Genomic DNA, 18,603 nt, shown 5'->3' with positions numbered 1-18,603 from the left:
AAAGTGGCCACTCAGTGTAGATTCCCAACACTTAAATTCCATGTACTGACTTATGAATGCAAGCATGTACTTTCTTCATTCTACTGACTTGAATTGTTACAATGGACTTGGGGATTACATCTCTCTGTTCATCAACATTCTTTCATGCCTTTTTACCTGTCTCTCAAATAACAGTCATTATCCTTAATCTGGAACTCTAGTTTATGTCAAGAAAGTTTCATGCATGAATTGCACAGCGAATGAAATTATTAGGTACCTACCTGAATCCTGGTAAAACTTGCAATGCATTATAGTGAATCCCTGCTAAATGGCCACAGAAGTCTGGTGACTGATAAGGTTTCACCAATAATGGTCAGTGATGTGATGCACTCTCGGTCACATTGCGCAGCACTGAGGAAGATAGCAACTCCTAATTCAAAGTTGACACAACAGTTTCACCAGTTCTGATCACTTTATAGAAAGTGCAAAAGTTTGAATTTATACGAAATACATAATAATGCTGAAGGAACTCAGCAGGTCCGGCAGTGCCTATGGAGGGAAATGTGCAGGCTCCAGGTGGCTACACCTGGAGTAATGTACTCAGTTCTGATCACCGCATTATAGCAAGGATGTGGAGGATTTGGAGATGGTGCAGAAGAGACTTACCAGGATGTTGCCTGGATTAGAAAATACGTGCTATAAGTCCATAAGACCAGAAGGTATAGGAGCAGAATTAGGCTATTTGGCCAATCGAGTCTGCTTTGCCATTTCATGATGGCTGATTTAATTTTCCTATCAGCTCCAATCCCCTGCCTTCTCCCTCTATCCCTTCATGCCCTGTCCAATCAAAGATCTATCAACTTTTGCCTTAAATATACATAAAGACTTGGCCTCCACAGCTGCCTGTGGCAATAGATTCCATGGATTCACCACACTCTCTGGCTAAAGAAACTCCTCCTCATCTCCATTCTATAAGGACGGCCCTCTATTCTGATGCTGGCTGCTCAGGTCTTTGACTCTCCCATCATAGGAAAAATCCTCTACGCATCCACTCTAAGGCCTTTCTATTATTCAATAGGTTTCAATGAGGTTTCACCCCTCATTCTCCTGAATTCTAGTGAATTCAGGCCAAGAGCCATCAAACACTCTTCATATGACAAGTTGTTCAAACGCGGAATTATTTTCGTGAACCTTCTTTAAACCCTCTCCAGTTTCAGCACATGCTTTCTAGGATGAGGGGCCCAAAACTGCTCATAATACTCCAACTGTGGATTCACCAGTGCTTTATAAAGTTTCAACATTACAGCCTTGCTTTTAGATTCTAGTCCTCTTGAAATGAATGCTAACGTTCCATTTGCCTTTCTCACCACAGGCTCAACCTGCAAATTAACTTGTATGGAATCCTGCACAAGGACTCCCAAGACCCTTTGTGCCTCATTTTTTTGTATTTTCTCTCCATTTAGAAAGTAGTCAACCTTTTAATTTCTTCTACCAAAGTGCATGATCGTACACTTCATCACACTATATTCCATCTGCCATTTCATTGTGCATTCTCCTAATATGTCTGTCCTGCTGCAGCCTCTTTACTTCCTCAGAACTACCTGCCTCTCCACATACCTTCATATTGTCTGCAAACTTTGCAACAAAGCCATCAATTCCATCATCCAAATCATTGACATATAATGCAAAAAGAATCGATCCCGAGACAGGCCCTGTGGAATACCGCTAATCACCAGTAGCCAACCAGAAAAGGCTCCCTTTATTCCCACTCTTTGCCTCTGCCAGTCAGCCACTGCTTTATCCATGCTAGAATATTTTCTGTAATACCACCAGCTGATAGCTTGTTAAAGCAGCTTCATGTGTGGCAACTTGTCAAAGGCCTTCTGAAAATCCAAATACACGACATCAAACATCCTTTGTCTATCCTGCTTATTATTTCTTTAAAGAATTCAAACCGATTTGTCAGGCAAGGTTTTCCCTTAAGAAAACCATGCCGACTAAGGCCTATTTAATCATATATCTCTAAGTACCCTGAGACCTCATCCTTAAAAATCAGCTCCAACATCTTCCTAACCACTGAGGTCAGACTATTTGGCCTATAGTTCCCTTTCTTTTGCCTCTCTCTTTTCTTAAAGAATGGAGTTCAGTTAGCAATTTTCCAGTCTTCTGGAACCATTCCAGAATCTAGTGATTCTTGAAAGATCATTATTAATGCTTCACAATTTCTTCAGCCTCCTATTTCAGAACCCAGTGGTGTATACCATCTGGTCTAGGTGACTTACCTACCTTCGCTCCTTTCCCATGAACCTTCTCTTTACTAATGGTAACTTCACACACTTCATGACTCCTGACACCTGGAACTTCCATTATACTACTAGTGTCCTCCACAGTGAAGACTGATGCAAAATACATATTCAGTTCATCTGCCGTTTCCTTGTCCCTCATTACTACCTCTCGAGCATCATTTTCCAGTGGTCCGATATCAACTCTTGCATTTCTTTTGTACTTTATGTATAGGAAGAAATGCTTAGTATTCTCTTTAATATTATTGGCTAGCTTACTTTCATATTCCATCTTTACCTTCTTGATTACTTTCTTAGTTGCCTATTGTTGGTTTTTAAAAGCTTCCCATTCCTCTAACTTCCCACTAATTTTTGGTCCATTATGCGCTCTCTCTTTGGCTTTTACATTGGCTTTGACTTCTCTTGTTAGCCATGGCTGTGTTATCTTGCCTTTAGAATGTTTCTTCCTCTTTGGGATGTAAATACCTTGTGCCTTCCAAATTGTTCCAAAAATTCCAGCTATTGCTGCTCTGCCATCATCCCTGCCAGCGTTCTTTCCCAATCAATTCTGGCTGACTCCTCTCTCATGCCTCTGCAATTCCTCTTACTCCATTGTAATAATGATATGTATGACTTTAACTTCTCCTTCTCAAATTTCAGGGTGATTTCGATCACTTTATGATCGCTTACTCCAAAAAGTTCTTCTACCATAAACCCTCGAATCAATTCCAGTTCATTGCACAATACACAAATTCGATTAGTTGATCCCCGAGTGGACTCAACCATGAGCTGCTCTAAAAAGCCATCTCATAGACCCTCTGGAAGTTCCCCCTCCTGGAATACAGCAACAATCTGTTTTTCTCAATCTACCTGCATATTGAAATCCCCTGTGACTATTGTAACATTGCCCTTTTGACATGCATTTTCTATCTCCCATTGTAATTTGTGAATCACATCCTTACTACTGTTTGGGGTTCTGCATACAACTCCCATTTGGGGTCTTTTTACTCTTGCAGTTCCTCAGCTCTGTTTGCAATGATTCAACACCTTTGGACCCTGACGCCTCTTTTTAATGATTTGATTTCATTTTTTTTTACCAAGGGAGTTCTGCCTTTCTGCCTATCCTTTTGATACAATGTGTATCCTTGGAAATTAAGCTCCAAGCTATAATCTTCTTTCAGGCATGACTCAGTGATGCCTAAACCATCATACATACCTAAAACACCATAAATGCCAATCCATAAGGAGAGGTTGAAGAAACTATGTTTGCTTTCAATGGAGCAGCTGTGGCTGAGGAAATGTAATAGAAGCTTATAAGATTACGTGGGGAATAAATAGTGTAGGCAGCTGCTATCTTTTTACCAGGGTGAAAATGCATACTGAATAGCCATGCATTCAAGGTGAGAGGGGGTAAATTCAAAGGAGATGAGTGTGGGGAAGGAGCGGTTTTTAACATAGTAGTGGGTGCTTGGTATGCACTGCCAGGGGCGTAGTGGAGTTAAATATGACAGAGTGCTTTAAGAGGCTCTAAGATACACACATGAATGACCATAAGGCATAAAGCACAGGAGCAGAATTAGACAATTCAGCCCATGGAGTTTGCTTCACCATTCTATCATGGCTGATTTATTATCATTCTCAACACCATTCTCCAGCCTTCACCTCATAACCTTTGATGGCCTTAGTAATCGAGAACCTATCATCAATCTTTGCTTCAAATATACCCAATGACTTGGCCTCCACAGCTATCTGTGGCAATGATTTCCATAGATTCACCACCCTCTGGCTAAAGAAATTTTGCTTCATTTCTGTTTAGGGATGTCCTTCTATTCTGAGGCTCTGACCCCTGGTCCTAGACTCCCCCACTATAGGAAACATCCTCTCCATGTCCACGCTATCTAAGCCTTTCAATATTCTATAAATTTCAGTGAGATTCCCCCCTCATTCTTCTAGACAGAAGGGATTAATTTAGTTAGATGTTTAGTTACCAGTGTAATCAGTTCAGCACAACATTGTGGGACAAAAGGCTAGTTCCTGAGCTGTACTGTTCCAAGTGCCTTTTCATTTTTCCGTAAAGATAAAGAGGGCTCTTGCAGCTTACTATGTAGCAGATGTGTTGCAGGAAGTCTTAATATTCCAAAGTAGAGTTTGTCGGTGCAGCGCTTCACATCTCCTATTTAATTAGCAGTCACACATTTGGTTCTGAGTGTGAAAACAGTGATTTCAAACCTGCCCCAAGGGTATTTGTGGAATTCTCTGCCCCAGCAGGTGGGTGGATAATTGGAAGTATTTAAAGTGGAGGTGGATAGATTGAAAAATAATGGAACTGGAATGGAATTGGTTTATTATTGTCGCATGTACAGTGAAAAGCTTGTCTTTCATACTGTTCATACTGATCAGATTATTACTCAGTGCATTAAGGTAAAACAAGGTGAAAAAATAGCCATGCAGAGTAAAGTTTAACAGCTGCAAAAAAAGTGCAGTGCAGGTAAACAATAAGGATCCAGACCATAATGGGGTGGATTGTGAGATCAAGAGCACAATTTATCATTCTAGAAGAGGAACACACATTAAATACTGGAGGAACTCAGCAAGTCAGGTAGCAACTAATGTAAAGGAATAAAGAATAGATATTTTGGGCCAAACCCTTCATGAAAACAGGGTCCTGGTCTGAAACAGCGACTCTTTATTTTTTTCCATAGACATTCCTGATCTGCTGAATTCCTCCAGAACTTTGTATGCATTACTCCAGATATCCAGCATCTGCAGAATCTCTTGTGTTTCTACTAGAAGAGGAGTTGAGTCCACTGTAGATCAGCCATGATCATAGTAAATGATGGAGAAGGCTAGAAAGGCCTAAAGCTTACTCTTGCCTTCCCTGTATCTTGTGTATGAACACAAATTGAAGCTGATTTTCCAGGGAAGTACTCAGAGTGCACTACACAACTGGAGAAGCTATCTTTCAGGTGAGATGAACCAACTGAGTTCACTCTTGTGTGTTCTCTCAGTAGATTTTGGGCATCATTATATTGAATAATTAAAACACAATACTTAATTGCTGTAATTATGTGGCAGCTATTTTGTTTTGCAATAGCTGGTTCCTTTAAGTACTGTCTTTTATACAAGGTAATTAATACATAATGGATTGATGTACAGTATATTCACGATGATAATACTATTCAATGAAGGTACCTACACATCCAGTAGTACACTAGTAAACACTCTTTCAGTAGGTACTTGGGTTAATGAATCCTGCCTTTCCTGCATATAGTCCATCAATATTCTTGCCTTGAATGAGGGAACATTAACCAAGGATGTTATTACACCTTGTAGCGCATGTTTAGTTCTTGTCACATTTGCATTACCATATTGCCCAAGAAAAGGGTCTCTTAGAGGGATAATAAAGCTTGATAAAGATGTTCATTGTGATTATACAGCATTCTGTGTGTGAAGATCAAAATTTGGTTGCACACTAGACACATGGCCTCTAAATCCATAGCTGAGACCTCAGTGTAGTGTTGAGCAGAAGGAGCTGCTTTGGGCAAAGTGCTAAACTCAGACCACCACTGCTCTGTCAGGTAGTCCTTGACACTATTGTGAAGAAGAGTGGAAGAGTGCTCTTTCTACCCTGGTCAATAATATATCCTTCAAACAATGTCATGAAACTGGATAATCTTGTTATCAACACAATATGTTTTGTGGAAGCTTGCTGTGCACAAACTGGGGGCCATGTTAACATAGATAGAATAGTGCAGTGCAGGAACAGACCATAAGGCTTAAGAAGAAGGAGCAATATCAGGCCAAATGGCCCATCAAGTCTGTTCCATAGACCCTATGACCTACAATGCCCAGAACACTATTCTGAATTAAACTAAATCTCTTTTGTCCTCTCAGAAAATTATATCCTGTCATAGTAACTGTTAGCTCTCAGAAACAAGCAGTAAGACTGATCAACACATCCACCCACTAATCCATTCCTTCACACCTCCCATCAGCACTACTTTATCATTTCCTGTCAGAGTCACCTTATGTACAGACACTCCTGTGCCTGGAAGTACAATCAATCTATGTGCAGTATATAAGTTATCTCACTTATTTGCTGTATATTTGTTGTGTTTTTTTATTACCGTGTTCTTTATCTTATTGTTTCTTTTTTGTGCTACATCTGATCCAGAGTAACAATTATTTTCTTCTCCTTTACACTTGCGTACTGGAAAAAGAGAACAAAATTCTTGCTAATTCTTGGGAAAAAAAGGCACCGGCTGTCCACTTTTTCTGTCTTATATATATAGAGTGTACAACTCTATCAAGTCACGACTCATCCTCCTTCTCTGCAAAGAGAAAAAAGTTCACTCAAGCTTTCCTCGTAAGACATGATTCTAATCCAAGCAGCTTCCCGGTAAATCTCCTCCACACCCTCTCTAAAGCTTACACTCCCTCCATGTACATGTGTAAGTGTGAGGGATTCTTAAGGCCACTGTTGTACTTGCTTCCATCACTCTGTGGCAATCTGTTTCATGTGCCCACCGGTCTCTGTGTAAAACATCTGCCTCATACACCTAACCCCTCTCTCACCTTAAAAGCATGTTCTCTAGAAGTTGCTATTTCTACCCCAGAAGAAAATTTTTGACCATCTATCCTATTTATGCTTCTCATAATTTTATAAAACTTCTGTCAGGTACCTCCTCAGCCTCTGACACTCCACAGAAAACGATCCAAGCAGTAAGGCTGATTAACACCTCAACTCTCTAACCTCTCCATATAGTTCATATCTGATAATCCAGGCTACATCAGAGTGTTGTGAGTGGACCTTTTCTAATATTCTACCTCCTCCCCGTGACTCTTTTTTCCTTAGTACCTCCCCCCAAATATCCTGCAATCCTCACGAGTGTACATTATCCTGGGGTGGTGGCGGGGTAGGGTGTCACAGAGAAAGGACAAAATGTAGTAAAATGGAACCAATATATCAACTTTGAAAGTTCTTCCACCCTTTACTGCTTAACATGATCCAGGAGTTCTTGTGAGCTCTTGTACTACCTTTGTGAAAGAGTAAGCACACAGTGAATACATAGTATTTCAGGTCATAGACATAGTACATTAAAGGACATTAAAGGGCCTTTGGTTCATGATGTTGTGCTGACCTTTTTAACCCATTCCAAGATCAATCAAACCCTTCCCTCCCATGTAGATCTCCATTTTCCTTTCACCCATGTAACTATCTATGTAAGTGTTTCTTAAGTGTCCCAAATGTATCTGCCTTTACAACCACACTCAGCACTACATTCCACACATTTACTATTCTCTTTGCAAGGTCTTACCTATGTATCACCCCTGTACTTCCCCCAATCTCCTTAAATTTATTTCCTCTCATTAGCTATTGCCACTCTGCAAAAAGACGCTGGCTATCCACTCTATTTATGCTTCTTATTACCTGATACACCTCTATCAAGTGACCTCTCATCCTCCTGCATTGCCAAGAAAAAGACATTAGTGCACTTAACCTTTCCACATTAGGCATGCTGTCTAATCCAGGCAGCATCTTGGTAAATCTCCTCTCCACCCCCTCCAAAGCTATCATGTCCTTCCTATATTGAGGTGACCAGAACTGAACATCATAATCCAAGTGGGGTCTAACCAGAGTTTTACAGAGCTTTAACATTACCTCACATGCTAGACTATTCAGAGTATGTTATTGACAAACAGGGTGCAAGTCCTCCCTGGTCTCAAACATCGATTTATGAACATCCCACGTACACAAGCAAGCATTTAGAAGACTGGTGCAGTGGCTGGGGGTGAATTTTCTGGCTGCTGCAGGGCTGCAGGAATCTTCTGCTGGTGGGAATGGGGTATTTCTATGTGTCCTCTCCCCCCACAGCCACCCTACCATTCAAGCCGGAATAGCTGAAGGCTGGGTTGATCCGAGCAGAGCCGAGTGTGCTCAGCAGCCTCACTCACTCACTCAGCGAGTCAGCGAGACAAGCCGGTGGCCGGTCTTCCCGCGTCTGCTCGCTCTCCCCATCACTACTCTTTCGGCAATCTTCCCCCATTGACTGCTATTGTTAACTTCTGAAATGTCAACAGTTTGAATCACAAACAGTTCTCGGGAAATACCCCATTCCCATCCCGGTGCCTGTTATGACCTGGGCACTGCCTGTAATATGAGCGCCCTCTTCCTGACTTTTGTTTAGCAGAAGAGAACATGTGCTATACATATTATGGTCCCCACTGATAATGCTCAGGTTAAGCTAACTAGGTGAACTGGTCTTCTACGGTGAGTCAATACTGGAATCTCTGGAAGTGAACGAAAGCTCTCGGAATAGTATGGCATCTGTCACGCCATGACAGAATCACTGAAGCACATTGGTGGGTAATGCACAAAGGAACGTTAGTGACAGCACTTGAGGATTTGAATCTATCTTTGAAATTCTTTCACCTTTGAGCTCTAAAGGTCACTCTGTCCTCTGATTCTAGTGTGCTAAGTAGTACTGAACAGAGCTGAACAACAGAATTTAGAAAGAGGAGAACGTTAGCTTGCTTACTGCCTGAAGTTACTTGCTTCTGCAAATGCATTGATCTTAGAATTGAAGAAGGCCTATCTAAAATGAAGCTAATGAACAATGCTGTTATTTTTGATTGGTAGATCTTCCACATGACTTATGACCTGGCAAGCGCAGTGGTGCGAATCGTGAACTTGATTGGGATGATGCTCTTGTTATGCCATTGGGATGGTTGCCTGCAATTCCTGGTGCCCATGTTGCAAGATTTCCCAGCAGAATGCTGGGTGTCTCTCAACCATATGGTGGTAAGTAGCTCTCAGTGTTCACACAGATGCTATACAGATCTTAGCGGATCATGATCAGACTTATTGATTCTCCATGGGCTGTTGTATTACTATCTCTACTGATTGACAGTGAGCGGATCTCCATATAAACATGTAAAGGTGAGGAGTTTTGGTACTAAGACATTAAATTTGTTTCTTCTTCCACAAATGTTGTCTGACCTACTGAGCATTTCTACAACTGTCTACTTTTCTGATTTTCAGCAGTTCTTTTCATACACACGTTTTCCATTCTTCTGCTTGTGGCCCTAACAACAAGTTCAAAGTTCAAAGTAATTTTATTATCAAAGTACGTATACATCGCCATGTACTACCCTGAGATACATTTTCTTGCAGGCATCCATAATGGAACAAAGAAACATAATAGAGTCAATGAAAAACTTCATACAATGACTGACAAATGAATAAAATGTAAAAGATAAACTATGCAAATACAAAAACTCTAATAATAACAACAAATAAGTAAATGAATAATACTGAGAACAATATTGCAGAGTCCTTGAAAGTGAGTCCATAGATTAGGGGTTCTCAGCCTGGGGTACATGGCATACAAAAAGCATTGGGAACCCCTGCCATAGGTTATGTTCAGTGATCAGTTATGCTGATATACGCGTTACCTGCAATGGATCAAATTTGGGTGTGTCTCTTTGTCTTTCACTGTCTTTGAAATGAAATAGTTGTCAAAATGAGAGTATATCAGGTTGTTTAAGTTTAGAATATAAAATGGAGAAAGCCATCTGTTGAGGGAAATGCAATGTCTTCACACTGATACCATTAATTGAGCAGACATTTTGATATTAACAAAAGCCTCTGATAACAATCTTGTGACATGGTTGGCTGCTCCAGAATTCTTCTTATGTTTTTTTAGTGTTGCTTTCCATGATCCTGATAAGAACAGACATAAAATGAAGCAGATAATGGCACTGACAGGCTGCCATTTTACACTTACCTTCAATGGATTAACTGGTCACTTCTCATGACACTCAATTAATCCTTCATGGCTTCAGCCTTGTCTAAACATTAGATACATATTCAGTGCTTTTGAGTATCGGATAATACTAAGTGGATATGCTGTAGAAATGCCTCATAAATTCAATAATGCATATGGCTGATGTGCATTTCATTTACTCTCAGATGAGAAAGACTTGCTTTTTGCATTCCCTTTGTCTAATAAGAGGTATTGAGAAAATACTAAGTCAAAGTCACATTTAAGTATATGTATGCACAGGTGCAATGAAAAACTTAATTGCAGCAGTATCACACACAAAATACTGGAGGAGTTAAGCAGGTCTGACAACATCTTTGGGGGGAAATAAACACTTGACATTTCAGGGTGAAACCCTTCAGCAATACTGATGATCGATCTCGGTCCAAAACGTCAACTGTTTATTTCACTCCATAGGTACTGCCTGAGCTGTTGAGTTCCCTGAGCATTTTATGTGTGTTGCTCAAGATTTCCAGCATCTTCAGAATCTCTTGTATCTCTGATCTGCAGCAGCATCACAGGCAAATAACATCATATAAGTAGCATTTGCAAGAAACACATATATTAAACATAAAGTCTATGCAATTTTTACAAGAAAATACAATTAAAACAAAAAATCTATTTTAGTTCAAAGTAAATTTATTTTTTATCAAAATACGTATACGTCACTGTATGCTGCCCTGAGATTCATTTGCTTGCAGGCATTCAGGGTAGAACAAAGAAATACAATAAAATCAATGATAAACTACTCACTAAGACTGACAACAACCAATGTGCAAAAATTGTGCAAGTACAGAAAAAAAGATGATAATAATAATAATAAAGAAATGGAATTGTACTTTCAACAGGGAAACAACCTCTTAGTCCATTGCACTAAGTCTATAAAGCAACCATTTATATTAACCTGAATGAATTACCCTACCTTCATATTAACTTGTCAGAGGTTCTACACCTATACTTGCCCACACACTAGAGCAGTGCTTCACAACCTTTTTTATGTCATCGAGCCTTACCATTAACTGACCCCAGGTTGAGTACCCCTGCTGTAAAGCAACTTGCAGCCAACTTTCTGACCAAACTGCACTTCATTGTGGTGTGGGAGGAAAGCAGAGGCATCCAGATGAATACTCATATAGTCACAGGAGAACGTGCTAAACTCCACACAGGCAGCACGGGGTCTGGGGTGGGGGGTGGTGGTCTGGCCTGAATATGTTTCACTGGATCGGTGAGACAGCAGCTTTGCTAGCTACAGCACTGCGTGCCTTTTGTTCAAGTTCAAGTTTGTCAATCAACCGTACACAACTATACCTCTAAATGAAACCACGTTCCTCTGCGTCCAATGTGCAAAACACAGTACATATATTGCATACAGCATATAAAATAATATTAACTCAGTAACATTAACAGATAAGTTAAAATTCTGAAGATGTACAAGTTGATATAAAGTGCATAGACAACATATAATTAAATATACGGCTGGATAATGCTGCTAGTGCTATCGTAAATAATGTATACTGCATTGTAGCAGGGTGTTCAAATATGGTGGCAGAATATAGCATTAATGGTAAGACTCTTGGCAATGTGGAGCATCAGAGGGATCTTTGGGTCCGAGTCCATAGGACACTCAAAGCTGCTACGCAGTTTGACTCTTTGGTTAAGATGGCATACGGTGCATTGGCCTTCATCAATCGTGGGATTGAGTTTAAGAGCCAAGGGGTAATGTTGCAGCTATATAGGACCCTGGTCAGACTCCACTTGGAGTACTATGCTCAATTCAGGTCGCCTCACTACAGGAAGGATGTGGAAACCATAGAAAGGGTGCAGAGGAGACTTACAAGGATGTTGCCTGGATTGGGGAGCATGTCTTATGAGAATAGGTTAACTGAACTCGGCCTTTTCTCCTTGGAGCGACGGAGGATGAGAAGTGACCTGATAGAAGTGTACAAGATAATGAGAGGCATTGATCGTGTGGATAGTCAGAGGCTCTTCCACAGGGCTGAAATTGCTAGCACGAGAGGGCATAGTTTTAAGGTGCTTGGAAGTAAGTACAGGGGAGATGTCAGGGGTAAGTTTTTTATGCAGAGAGTGGTGAGTGCATGGAATGGGCTGCCGGCGGTGGTGGTGGAGGTGGAAACGATAGGGTCTTTTAAGAGACTCCTGGATGGCTACATGGAGCGTAGAAAAATAGAGGGCTGTGGGTAAAACCTAAGTAGTTCTAAGGTAAGGACATGTCTGGCACAGCTTTGTGGGCTGAAGGGCCTGTATTGTGCTGTATGTTTTCTATGTTTCTATGTCTCTATGTTCAGAAGTCCCACAGACTGGGGAAGAAGATTTTGCTCAGTTTGACAGCCCTTGTTCTTGTACTACTGCAGTATCTTCGACTGATAGGAAGAGGTTAAAGAGACTGTCAGATGAATGGCAGAGATCCTTAAAAATGTCGAGGGCTCTGTGAACACAGAATTCTGGTACATGTCATGGATGGGGGGAGAGAGACCCCAATGATTTTGTCAGCGGTCCTCATAATCCATTGCAGGGTCTTGCAGTTAGCTAATATAGGAACATAAGGCAAGCTCAAATTATGTCATTAGGCAGAAAGATTCCCTTTAAACTTCACTTTAAAAAGAAATGTCTCATTGTGGAAGTTATTGCAGTTCTCTCATTCCATTAACAGAAATGTTTCATTGGCTGCAGATTACTTTAGGATGTCTAAGAGGATGTAGAAGGTACCACATAAGTGCAAATTTCTCCTTTTACACAACAGAAATCAGTTTGGTGAACAATCAGATAGTTCATTCATTAGATGTAAGGGAATAAGGAAAAGGTTGGCACATGGACTTTGGTCACAGATCATCTGAAGACTTGGTGAACGATGGAACAAGATTGTAGAGCTAAATACTCTTCTGTTCCTTCTTGCTACTTCCCTATGTAGAGCAGGGGTGTTTGAAAAACAGTCGCTAATTTTAAGTGAGGAGCAGTAGACCTCATCAAGCCCCATCTTACTGTTAAGAATTAGAATGAACAGCACACCAGAAATATTTTATCTTCTCTGCTTTGTGTATCTAAATTTGCTAGTGATTTGTTTGTCAGGATTTTAGATTAGATTAGATTATGAGGACACGCAGTCCTCTTTTATTGTCATTTAGTAATGCATGCGTTAAGAAATGATACAATGTTCCTCCAGTGTGTTATCACAGAAACACAAGACAAACCAAGACCGAAAAACTGACAAAAGCCACATAATTATAACATATAGTTACAACAGTGAAAAGCAATACTGTAATTTAATAAAGAACAGACCATGGGCATGGTAAATAAAAGTCTCAGAGTCTCTCGAAAGTCCCATTATCTCACGCAGATGGTAGAAGGAAGAAAAACTCTCCCTGCCATGAACCTTCAGTGCTGCAAACTTGCCGATGCAGCACCCTGGAAGCACCCGACCACAGCCGACTCTTGAGTCCGTCCAAAAGCTTCGAGCCTCCGATCAGCCCTCCGACACGGAGCACCGAGCACCATCTCTGCCGAGCGCTTTGACCTTGGCCCCGGCCGCCAAGCAATAGGCAAAGCCGAGGATTTGGGGCCTTCCCCTCCGGAGATTCTCGATCGCACAGTAGCAGCGGCAGCGAAGCGCGCATTTCAGAAGTTTCTCCAGATGATCCTCCGTCCTTCTCATGTCTGTCTCCATCAAATCAGGATTGTGCACGGTACCTACTTAACAAATACAGATATCATTCCGGAGCGGCCCTGCGCGCTGCATCACGCCGCCATCTTCTCCTCTGCTCCATTTACATGAAGGTTGAGAACATAGCGAAAAAGTTTGAATGTGGAGACATGAAGTTGGACCTGTTTCTGTGCTGTTTATCTCAGTGAATCTATTTAATATTTAATAATGCTATGGAGCCTGGATAGGTTGGTCATGATGAAGTGGGATACGATTTGGACTCCAGAGTTCTTGTCATGTTAGTGTTTGATTAATGGAGTGAAAACAGGGATAGATTCATCAAAAATTACATGCTCTTGACCTAACATACATCCAGGCTTTGTACCTGGAAAGACCAACATATTTTGATGGTGGTATCCATGCCAAGTTTCCTGACATGTCACACAGTGTTCAGATTTGGGCATGTATCAATGTTCCTGGATTCATTGCCGTTCAGCTCTGCAATTCCATCATGGTTGATTCAAGATTCAAGATTTTTTAATGTCATTTCCAGATCACAACCATAAAGGAGAATGAAATATTGTTACTTCAGATCCAGTGCAGCATTAAAAAAACACAAAAGAGAAATAACACAATAATAATTTAAAAAGCACAACAAATACAAATACAAAAGAATGCTTATATACATAGGTTGATTGTATGTCCATAAAGTGATGTTAGCACAGGAGTGTCTGTCCATAAAGTGACTGACAGGAAATAATAAAATAGTGGTAGTTAGTGGAAATGGAGGGGTGGGTTAGTGGGTGGAGATGTTGGTCAGCCTTACTGATCGGGGAAGGTAATTGTTTTTAAGTCTGGTGTGGATGCTATCTGGCATGGATGCTATGTAGCCTCGTCCCTGACGGGAGTGAGACAAACAGTCCCTGAGCAGGGTGGGTGGGATCGTTAATGATGTTACTGGCCCTTTTCTGGCACCTTTCTGTAGAAAAGTCCTTGATAGAGAGTAGTTGGTGCTGCTGATGCATTGGGCAGTTTTGACTACCTGTTGTAGACACTCCTCATCTTCTGCAGTGCAGGTTCTATACCACGCAAGGGTGCAGCTTGTTAGGAATCTCTCTACTACGTAACTGTAAAACGACATGAGTACAGATGTGCATAGTCCAGCTCTCTGCAGCCTCCTCAGAAAGTAGAGGCGTTGGTGAGCTTTCCTAGCTGTGTAGGATGTGTGGGATATATTGATCTCATGTCTTAATCTTGATCTTGGGTGTTGCCCTAGTGGAGTTTGCATGTCTTCCCTATTGTTATGCAAGCTTTCTCCAGGTGCTCAGGATTCCTCCCACACTTCAAAATGTGAAGTTGGGTTTGTTAATTGTGCAAATTGTCCCTAGTGTATTGATTTCCAGTTAAGATGGTGATAGTTTAAGTCGCTAAAACCATTGCTCCGCTCCATTTCTCTTTTATTTTACTTCTTACTCTTCCTCCTGCTATTGAATCTGCTGGCTGCACAATGAGTGTACCTAAGACTGCTAAATCGGCAAAAAAAAGACATTCCATCGGGAGCCACCTTGAATGAAATTGTGTCGCTGTTAGAACAAACCCGACAGGATATGTTTTCCCAATTTGGTTCGCTGGAATTGAAACTGGATAAACTTAACTCCACACTGGAGAATCACGCTCAACATTTATCACATGTTGAAGTTACGGAGAAGTTAGATCGTTGTTGTAAAGAGCTGGAAAAAGTTTGCTATACCCTAAAGCAGCACAATAGCAAGTTAATTCTTAAAGTTATGAATCTTGAAAGCAGGAGTAGACACAAAAATCTTCGAATTCTCGGTTTGCCGGGGTCTATTGAAAGTGGATCTCCTGCCGAATTTTTCTCAAACTTCCTATGTGAGATTTTTGGAAGTGAAATACTTTCTAGTCCTCCGGAGATCGATTGAGCGCATCGCATCTTTACATCTCGCCCAGTGGACGGCCAGAGAACACGTCCAGTGATAATTCGCCTCCAGTATTACCAAATCAAGGATTTACTAATTAAAGAAGCTCGCCGACGTAAAACGCTTCAATATAAAGGTCAAGCTATCCGTTTATACTTTATACTTTATTGTCGCCATACAATTGATACTAGAAAGTACAATCATCACAGTGATATTTGATTCTGCGCTTCCCGCTCCCTGGATTACAAATCAATAGTAAATATTAAAAATTTAAATTATAAATCATAAATAGAAAATAGAAAAATGGAAAGTAAGGTAGTGAAAAAAAAACGAGAGGCAGTTCCGGATATTTGGAGGGTATGGCCCAGATCCGGGTCAGGATCCGTTCAGCTGTCTTATCACAGTTGGAAAGAAGCTGTTCCCAAATCTTGCCGTACGAGTCTTCAAGCTCCTGAACCTTCTCCTGGAGGGAAGAGGGACGAAAAGTGTGTTGGCTGGGTGGGTCGTGTCCTTGATTATCCTGGCAGCACTGCTCCAACAGCGTGCGGTGTAAAGTGAGTCCAAGGACAGAAGATTGGTTTGTGTGATATGCTGCGCCATGTTCATGATCTTCTGCAGCTTCTTTCGGTCTTGGACAGGACAACTTCCATACCAGGTTGTGATGCACCCTAGAAGAACGCTTTCTAAGGTGCATCTATAAAAATTAGTGAGGGTTTTAGGGGACAGGCCAAATTTCTGTAGTTTTCTCAGGAAGTAAAGGCGCTGGTGGGCCTTCTTGGCAGTGGACTCTGCTTAGTTGGACCAAGTCAGGTCATTTGTGATATTGACCCCGAGAAACTTAAAGCTTTTGACCTGTTCCACTTGCGCACCACCGATGTAAATTGGGTCGTGCGGTCCGCTACTCCTTGTGAAGTCAACAACCAATTCCTTCGTCTTGCTGACGTTGAGGGATAGGTTATTGTCTTTGCACCATGCCACCAGGTTCTTAATTTCCTCTCTGTCCTCAAACTCATCATTACCTGAGATACGGCCTACAATTGTTGTGTCATCAGCTAACTTATATATTGAGTTTGATGGAAACTTGGCTACACAATCATGGGTGTACAGTGAGTACAGCAGGGGGCTGAGTACACAGCCTTGTGGGGCACCAGTGCTCAGAGTGATTGTAGAGGAGAGCCTGTCCCCTATTTTTACAGCCTGGGTCCTGTCTGTGAGGAAGTTGAAGATCCAGCTGCAGATCTGAGTGCTAAGGCCCAGGTTCCGGAGCTCAGGAATCAGTTTATTTGGAATGATGGTATTAAAGGCAGAGCTGTAGTCAATGAAAAGGAGCCTTGCGTATGCATCTTTACTCTCCAGGTGTTCTAAAGAGGAATGTAGGAATGTAGGGCCAGAGAGATGGCATCTGCCATTGACCTGTTGCTCCGGTAGGCAAACTGCAAAGCATCAAGGTTACCGGTAGGCTGTGGTTGATGTGTGCCATAACCAATCTCTCGAAGCTCTTCATAGCAATTGATGTCAGAGCCACAGGTCGATAGTCATTCAGGCATGCCACCTTGCTCTTCTTCGGCACTGGGATTATCGTTGCCTTCTTAAAACACGAGGGGATCTTAGGCTGAAGCAAGGAGCAGTTGAAGATGTCAGTAAACACTCCAGCTATCTCACTTGCACAGGCCCAGCGAACCCGGAGAACCCTTAATTTCCTCTCTGTACTCAAACTCATCATTACCTGAGATACAGCCTACAATTGTTGTGTCATCAGCAAACTTATATATTGAGTTTGATGGAAACTTGGCTACACAATCATGGGTGTACAGTTTAGTAGAGGACTATGCACCCAAGTTATGAGTCAACGTGCTGAATACAGAGGAGTAATGAAAGTTTTTTACAATCGTGGACTTCATCCTAGTGTATTGAATTGTGGGATCTGGGAGGAACTGAGGAGACTGCAGGTAGAAGATAAAATGGGATTAATGTAGGATTAATGTAGATGGATGGTTGGTAGTCTACACAGACTCAGTGGGCCAAAAAGCCCGTTTCTGTGCTATAGAGCACTTTGAATTGAATTCTTGAAATTATTTCAGTGTCTTTCAGTAAGTGGAGCTGAAGAGAGTGAGGGAGAGTGGTTTAAGAGTTCGTCACTCTTTTGTTGCAATCTCCTTAATGCATAATTGGGCCAGATTGCATTGGATCCATCCTGTACCTTACAGTTCCTCATCACTCCCTAATTGATCTCGTGGCCTCTGCATCTGCATGGCCAAGAACCTTAACACCACACAACATGGAACAGGAGCACTCCGTACACAGTTGCTAGGCCCTGGAGCAGTGCAAGATGAGGTCACAGACACAAACCGGTTTGATGTCAGCCAACTACTCTCAAAGACCCTGACTCTGGTGACTGGAGCTATTTGAAAACATTTGAAAAAAAATAATAAATGTTTATAAAAAATACTGCTCATCAATTCATTATAAACGGGGCTTATTCTGGTTGGCTACTGGTGAATAGTGGTGACAACAGGGTTCGGTACAGGGATCGCTTCTTTTTACGTTATGTCAATGATTTGGATGATGGAATTGATGGCTTGGTGACCACATTTGCAGATGATACAAAGATAGGTGCAGGAGCTACAAGTGTTGAGGAAGTAGGGAGTCTGAAGATGGCTTAGACAGATTAGTAGAACGGGAAAATAAGTGGCAGATGGAATATAGTGTAGGGAAGTGTATGGGCATGCACTTAGGTAGAAGGAATAATGGGGAGAAAATTCAAAAATCAGAGGTGCAAAGAGACTTGGGAAGCCTTGTGCAGGATTCCCTAAAGGTTAACTCGTAGTTTGAGTCAGTGGTAATGAAAGCATTCATATCGAGAGGACTAGAGAATATTAGAAAGGATTTATAAGGCATTGGTCAGACTGCATTTGAAGTATTGT

At 41.4% G+C, this 18,603-nt stretch overlaps 1 protein-coding gene across 1 annotated transcript in view; it reads left to right on the top strand.

Moving 5' to 3' along the window:
• The window catches only part of LOC134358503 (potassium/sodium hyperpolarization-activated cyclic nucleotide-gated channel 3-like), a 531,682-nt gene that overhangs the window by 201,455 nt on the left and 311,624 nt on the right, over positions 1-18,603 (top strand). The window contains exon 3 of the mRNA XM_063070795.1: positions 8,902-9,063. Coding sequence (XP_062926865.1) covers positions 8,902-9,063 — 162 coding nt within the window. The remainder of the gene's footprint in view (positions 1-8,901; positions 9,064-18,603) is intronic.

Source organism: Mobula hypostoma, chromosome 18, assembly GCF_963921235.1.
Source record: "Mobula hypostoma chromosome 18, sMobHyp1.1, whole genome shotgun sequence".
Lineage (NCBI taxonomy): Eukaryota > Metazoa > Chordata > Chondrichthyes > Myliobatiformes > Myliobatidae > Mobula > Mobula hypostoma.
The sequence above is the reverse complement of the archived record's forward strand: the minus strand, read 5'-3'. Positions and strand labels throughout refer to the sequence as shown.